The 7,497-nt window shown below is 38.7% G+C and overlaps 2 protein-coding genes across 4 annotated transcripts in view; both read right to left on the bottom strand.

Moving 5' to 3' along the window:
* Nucleotides 1-1,012: 1,012 nt before the first annotated feature.
* Nucleotides 1,013-2,697, bottom strand: ndufa7 (NADH:ubiquinone oxidoreductase subunit A7). The gene is made up of 4 exons (XM_005802313.3): nt 2,581-2,697; nt 2,300-2,349; nt 1,358-1,495; nt 1,013-1,185 (listed from the first exon to the last, which is right to left on the bottom strand). The coding sequence occupies exons 1-4, from the start codon at nt 2,629-2,631 to the stop codon at nt 1,098-1,100; spliced, it is 327 nt and encodes a 108-aa protein (XP_005802370.1). The 5' UTR covers nt 2,632-2,697; the 3' UTR covers nt 1,013-1,097.
* A 1,233-nt stretch (nt 2,698-3,930) lies between these two features.
* The window catches only part of mast3 (microtubule associated serine/threonine kinase 3), a 37,215-nt gene continuing 33,648 nt past the window's right edge, over nt 3,931-7,497 (bottom strand). For 2 of the 3 annotated variants that reach the window (XM_014469984.2, XM_023339743.1), the window contains one exon: nt 3,931-7,309. In XM_014469984.2, coding sequence (XP_014325470.1) covers nt 6,249-7,309 — 1,061 coding nt within the window. In that variant the 3' untranslated portion in view covers nt 3,931-6,248. The remainder of the gene's footprint in view (nt 7,310-7,497) is intronic. The other variant, XM_014469985.2, reaches the window with a different exon arrangement.

Here is a 7,497-nt window from a genome sequence, read left to right as displayed (position 1 = left end):
AAGAGGGTTGATATTTTCCCCCAGAAATATTTATTTGGTCTTTTTCTCATCTTTGATTAAAGTTTCTGCAACATTTTATGTTTGGTGATTTCTGGTATAAAAAGTGCTTGTTTGGCTTTGTTTTACGGTGGACAACTAAAGCAAACACAGAGGTTATTATTGAACTAATTTAGATTACTGACCAAATTAAACAATCATGAATAAAAATGTCCTATCCAACATTTTTCACGTTTTATAAATAAAAGAGAAATAAAAAATAACTCTAAACACCCTTTAGAGTTCTGTTTTTTAAAATATATTAAAATTAAAAACCCAACACTTCTTATTTTTCATATTCTTTCAATGACCAATTGTTTAACTGATATTTTACATTTTCTTTACTTATTTGGCCAATCAACTTCAAATATATACATATATTTTAGTTTTCCTTTTAAACAGACTTTTATATAAAGTGGTGTTTTAGAGAATTTCATTAGACCAATATTTGGTCATTTTTAATTAGGTGCTAAATAAAATAATATTCTTAGATATTTTTGTAAGAAATTCTCACTGTGTATATTTTCTCATATCCTAAACCAACCAAAAACACAAAGTAAAACAAAAACCAAGTCATTTTACTCAACTATCCAGAGTTGAGTTTATCCATCTGTGATCACTTTTTGATAAACAACCTCAGTGCTCTGATATTAAAAACTATTTCCAGCCTAAAGCCATGTTTGTTTTCCAATATCAATTTATTCACTTGTTTTGACAAATGTCATCAAGTCACAAACATATGCTCTTATGTTACTTACTGTTACCTTTCAATATCACTCTGTCCTCTTTACTTTGTTTATAGGGCAAAGTTGACAGTTAAGATTTTTGACTCACAAGTTAATAACAAAAAGCTTGTCCTAATTCACATGATTGGCAGAAAATTTGTTCAACTGGATATATTCTTATGTCTGAGTTGAAAAATTTACATGTCAAATTCTTACATAGTTGTTATGATGAATAAATCAGAAACAAAAACTTGAAATAGCATATTTTATTCACAATTTATTCTATTGTACAAGATACAACAACAGCAGAAGTAATCAGGAGGCTCAGGTTGCTGCTCAGAGGTACGGCTGATCTGTGGACAGTGGTGGGGGTTCATAAACAGTTCCAGGTGTCACGGGAGCCTTTGTTGTCTTAGCAACCTCACTGAAACATATCAAACATTGTTAAGAAAACATTAGAAATTGACACATGAAAAGTAAATGACCTCTTTGAAAAGTGGACCAGATCTATTGTCTTAAAAAAAGAACTGTAAATGGTTTACTTTAACACTGGCGGAGCTTAACATGCTCAAAAAAGTCAGACAATTTTATTTTACCTCCCAGCAGTAAGAGCCTTCTGTGAAGACATCACGACCGTGGCGGGTACCGACTCTCTCCGGCCGTCTCGGGTGCAATAATAGTTGTTGGCAAACTTGTGGCTCGGGCCTACGGGCAGCTTAGGTGGTGGCTGTGTCCTTATAAAACATGGACAGACATCAGTAACACCGCCTTCAAAGATCTTACTGCATTGAATCTGTGTGAAACTTCAAATTGGCTTTTAATTATTTTTCTTTATCTACAGAAAATAAATGTGTCTAATATGTGGGCTGGGCTTTTGTACACTTTAAATTATTTTAAAGTGTTATTTCTTTTTTCAATCAAATAAAGACCCAATCGGTAAACCATGATTGGCAGGATGGTGTACATGATTTGTATCTTGACTGTATATGGCAATCTGGAGCTAACAGATGCTAAATGGTAATCTTTTCAAATCATTACATTTTATGAATTCATGTCTTAAGAGTGCAGAATTTTAGGTTAAGTTACTAAAGATTTTCTGCATATAATGGCTATATGTTCACTGACTAACATGCAAGTAGTTAGTGTAACAACAAATTACAAATTTTGAAGCACTGAGATCTGTGGTTTGTACATGTTCTTTGTATTAAATTCCAACTTTAAACAATGGCAAACATGCACATACTTTGGGAACCAGAAACAAATGTGGGTACAATTTAAAGACGGATACAAACCCTTTAATCTATGCTGAAAGAGGATGTGGCTGTGACAATCTATGAGGCAAGATACTTCTAGATGTGTCTCTGGTCCAACACATCTGAATCAAATAACTGCTTTGTATCCTAAGAATCCAGGTGGTAATGTCTTCATTATTGAATCCAGGTGTTGTCAAAATTAAGGTATTCTTTTTAGTTAAATTGTGCGTTTCTAGAGGGCAAAAAATAACTCCACATTTCACAGCACGGTGGATTAAACATTACCTCTTTGCTATCTCCTCGTAACGCAGCTGCAGCTTGGCTTGCAAGTCATGCTGGGAAATAAAAAAAAAGTGAAGGTTTATGTTTATGCAGTGCAAACGTTGCATTTCAATCAAATCTACATAGAGTTTACTTCTCATTAACGCTGTTCAACATTAGCTAACAGAACCGCTGCCTCGCTGTGCTAACCGTCCGGATTTATCATCACCAGGACACCATTTAATAAATAAATCCCGGATTATCAAAGTTTATTTTAGTTCTATGACTATAACTTTATTTCTTACCCCAGCCAGTACATTTCGAAGCCTCTGGATGATTTTAGTAGCAGTAGCCATGCTAGCTGTTGTTGTGAAGGACACGAAGCTTCTTCTGTGGTGTCACAGCGCTTCTCAGCACAGCAGTGACACCCACCTGCCACATAGGAGAACTGCTGGATTTCAAAGAGAAGTACAATACAACGTTTTACCTCTTGTTAGATTCATCAAAGGGTCTTTTTAAATAAGAGCGCCTGTTTTACACTTAAGGACTCACAATTTTATGTGATTTTAAAATTTATGCTTTACTTCACCTTTTGTCACAGAACAGAGTCCTGTCACCTGCAGAAGCACTCAGACGACCCAGTTGTTGGGAATAAGAGATGGACAGTAAGTACAGAGAGCTGGTGGACCACTTTGTGGTATGGTGAGATGGCTGTAGAAGAGATTCTTTCATAAAATGAAAAACGCTACAGACAGCCCTGAGTATTCTCTACATGATGACATAGTACTGTCTTTAGTCAGAGGCTTCTTCAGATTTGCTCTGATACTGACCACTACAGGAGAACCTTCTTGCCCACATTCATCCATATCTACAACTCCGAAAAGATAACAGAGTATGTAATTTACTCGAGTTATAATGTTGATTTTCCCTTTTGAACTAATTACCTATTTTGGTACCGAAAATGAACTGATACAGTAACAGCGATATAGTTTTAAAAGTAATCTAAAAACTTGTGGAAACTTTAATTTCTTCTTCTAGAGTTCAAAATTTAGTTTATCTTTAGCCACACTCACTAGCAGTCAAAAAGAATTAACTGTTGTTAAAGTTTAGTAGGGATATAGCCTTTTATTTATAGGGAAAATATACAAGTATGGACTACTGTTAATTTTACACTTTTTCCTAACATTCATAGAGTTCTAATTTCTGTAGTAAATCAACTTTGCTTCACACTTAAGATTATTTTTGCTTGCTTTACTGTTGCTTCTCGTCTTTTAATTTGAAAGAGACAAACATTTTGGTAAGAAGTTGATTTTTTTCTTATTTAGTCAAGAATGATCAAAAGACAATAATAGTGTATCTTTTTTGCCTTTTTCTTAAAACTTATGTAACAGAGGTTATTTTCTTTACTTTGAGCACACTTCAGCAAATTTTACACATTCATCACGTCCGTGAACCTAAAGTAAGATCTGCGAGTACAGAACATTTGCTTTAATTTCTTGAATGCAGTTTCTTATATTGTCAAATTTAATTTTATAAACCTTACTGCTCTGCAATAGATAAAAAAAAACCCAATAAACAGAAGCCTATTGTAACATCAACCAGAGTTTGGCTTAAAACCTGGTTTCAATGAATCAAAAGTCAATAAAACAAAGGTGTCAAAGAGAAATACAAAGTTTATTCTTTGCACAAGAAAACACAGTACAGGGCAGCAACGCCGGTATACCATGCAGTCAAGTATTACAGCTGTGTGCTTGTCTCATGCAGCATGCACTGAACGGAGGAGACCACAGGAGAACACGTGCACATGTACAACAGCTTATAAACCTGCCGGTTTGTTCATTGAGAGCTTTTTAAAAAGCAGCTGACTTTGCATCTGCTGATCTTCAGTGGCCTTAAAGGCAGCTGCATTAAACCTTCAGTAGGTGGTGATCAGCACAGTGATGATACATATAAAAACATGTGATGGAGATCTTCACTAAAAGGGTGTACAGAAAATGGATGGACGTTACACCATCTTATAAGATTAAAACATAACCTCCCCTCCAAGATAATCATCACATGATAAACCGGGTTTAGTGCTTACTTGGCTTCTGTAGGTGCACAAATCTAGTGGTCTGAACTACATTTCCCTTCAACACTCCCCACTGTGCTTTTTATATGAATTCTCAGAAATGAGGCAGCAAAAAAGCTGATGATCTTTCTACTTATGTGGATGTAAACATACAAAAACAGTTCAGTACCAAATTACTCCCTAGGAACAAATAACTTCAATAGAAAAACAGATATAGAACTTCTGCATTTTTCTTCCATGGTATCAAACAGGATAGTCTCATCAAATACAGCCATGTGATATAAAGTATTCATATAGTACATCACATGTTTGTTCGTTGTAAACATTTCAGTCGGACTGCAGAAAGAACTGAGCCATAAAGTGATCACTCCATTTCAGTAACAACAGCAATATGCAAGATTTTCATCAGATTTGAGGACCTGATGGGAGAAAAGAGAGCTTGATTGACTCATCAACAATTAACAGATAACAAATCGCTACAAACCAGAACCACTAAAAGAAAAAAGAAAAACAACCCCAAAACTCTCTACAGAAAATATGTCAAATATAACCAAACAAATTGAATCCTATTTCCTCAATTTGTCATTGTCCCTGTGCATACAGTAAAACCTCCTCCAACACATTTGGAGATGCACAAAAGCTTCACTATCAAAATATACACACGGAACAGCTTTAGTTCAAAGAGCTCCAGGACTCAGATTCACTGAAAACGTGTCTCTATGCCGATTCCCAGCCACCTTTCACATTTAGTTACAAAACGTATGTCAAAATAGTGCACTTTCCCCCGACTGATGTAAACACGACACGACTACACAATAAAGAACGTAGAACAGGTCAATGATGCTTGGTCTTTCTCACAACACAGAAGAAAGATAACAGTAAACAATGTGGGTTTTTTAATTGAGACAGCAGGTAAAAACTGTCATAAGATAAACACAACGAGGATTTAAATAAACAAAAATCAATCCTGTTTTCTTTAAAACTCTTTCAATTTGGCAGCTCAGCAGGTTGGAGCAAGACGTTGCAGCGTGACACAAAGCAATGTCGCACTTGGAAAAGCCGCAAAATCCACATCTTCATGATTGTCCTATTTGAAGATTGGGATGCCAGTGGGGAAGAGTTGCTTTAAAAATGCTTCATGTAGAGTTGTTGGTTGTAGCATCAGAGATATGGCTTAGGAGGATGGTGCTCTGATATCGTGGCACTTCAAACTCTACGGATCTTTTAGTCTTCGCAACAGATTGCACTTCAAAGTTTCACCCAGATGGAGTCTCAGTGGGATTTGAGACACTGCTCAGCTCTGATTGGTTAAATGTGAATGAAAAAAAACCAGAGCTTTGCAAGAAACACAAATAATCAATTTTAAAATAAAATAAAATGCTATAAAGCCACAAAACACAGAGGCCAAGCAACAAAGTCCAAGAATGTTGTCTTCTGTGGCTGAAATCATGAATAAATCATGTACCTCGCAGTGTGAGTAAAAGACTAATAGTCATCCGTACATCTAAAGCTGCCCTTTCAAATGCAGACACTCAGAGGGGAAAAAAACTAATCCTAATTTCTATAAAGACTTATCACTCCATTTGGTCCTACAATTATCCAGCATTGCCTCGATACCACCACAATTTCCTTAAAAAATAGACATTTTTAGAAAACAAAAAACCATTCAAAAACATAAAAGCACATTTTATGGATACAAAAAGCTTTAACCTTGGCTGTTCAGATGATGAGAACCTTTCCTCGTCCCTCTTATTCTTACTAACATAATAAATACAACCACAAAGTCCGCAAACTTTTCCCATACAAAATTCAAGTAGGAGCTTCTTCCGTGAGTTTAGTTCATTTGGGTTTAAGCGGAAACAGCTGAGCTTCCTTCAAAGTTCCCTACAAAGCAATAAAGCGTCACTTTTTGGGGTTTTCTTTTTGCCGGGTTTCCTCATTTCTCTCTGCGCTCTGGGGCTGATGAGCTGAGGAAGCGTCTCCCGCTGACTGAGACTGATCAGACGCAGGATGCTCTGATTGTTGCTGCTGGGACGGAACGATCTCCACCTCGGGGTCTTCATTTCCATCCTCTCCGTCTGAGCAGGGCTCCCACTCATCCTGCTCCTCGCTCTCTGTTGAACCCTGCACAGCGATCTGAGGGACCAGGGTGAATCTCCTGACCACTGGCACTTCCAGCTCCACTTCCTCTCTGCTCTGCGGCCGACTTGACATCCACGTCATCCTGTGCTTCTGCTGCTGCAGGGGTCTTGTTTGGAGTAGTGGAGATGCGCCGATTCCCGTCACCAAGCTGCTGCTGCTGCTTTTCTCCTCTGGCTCGTCGAAGCTCACCTCCTGCACCGCCTCCTGCTTTTTGAAGGAGTCCCGTCGCTCAGACAGGTTGAGTTTGCGCATAACGACCAGCTGCTCCGACCGCTCCGTCCTTTGACAGCCCCCATAGGCTCCCAGTCTGCTGTGGTCTGCTCCGATGTAAAAGCTTCCACAGGTCCCCTCTACCTCAGAGTCACCTAGCAGGTCACCCTCACAATAAAACGGCACCTCCAGCGTGTGCCTGCGGGGGGCGTACGACTTCTTATCGGCATGGTACACACCAGACAATTTCTCCGCTGACTGCACCCGCTTGAGTAATGGGGAGCGAGGGGGCTCTGCGCTGCGGGGCCGGACGACGTGCCGGACGATGGTGGGGGGCGATAAGGTTTTACCGTGATAAGTGTGGAGAGTTTTGGCAAAGCCTGGCAGAGGGGACGGCGAGCGCTGTGGGGACAGAGGCTGGTTGGAGGACGAGGAAGAGTTGCAGGCCAGAGGAGAGGGTGGGATGTTGCTGGTGGACTTCCGACGGCCCACCTTGGTGAAGCGCTGAGTGCTGAGCTTGGAGCCAAGACCGTGCAGAGAGTTGGGCCGAATGTGTGTAGCAGGAGAACTGGGGGAACTGGAGCAAGGAGACGTACTCTGGGGAGAGTTGTCTGAAAAGGAAGGAGAAGACAATAATCAAAAAATATATTAAAATATTATGCAAAAACCACCAATAATAACTCCCTAAATACAGAGGTGGGTAGAGTATCCAAGAATTGTACTCAAGTAATAGTAAAACTACTTCAGCATATTTTTACTCAAGTAAAAGTAAAAAGTAGCTGTCCAAGTAATTACTCGA

The sequence above is a fragment of the Xiphophorus maculatus genome, chromosome 9 (genome assembly GCF_002775205.1).
Source record: "Xiphophorus maculatus strain JP 163 A chromosome 9, X_maculatus-5.0-male, whole genome shotgun sequence".
In the NCBI taxonomy this organism is placed as follows: Eukaryota; Metazoa; Chordata; class Actinopteri; order Cyprinodontiformes; family Poeciliidae; genus Xiphophorus; species Xiphophorus maculatus.
The sequence above is the reverse complement of the archived record's forward strand: the minus strand, read 5'-3'. Positions and strand labels throughout refer to the sequence as shown.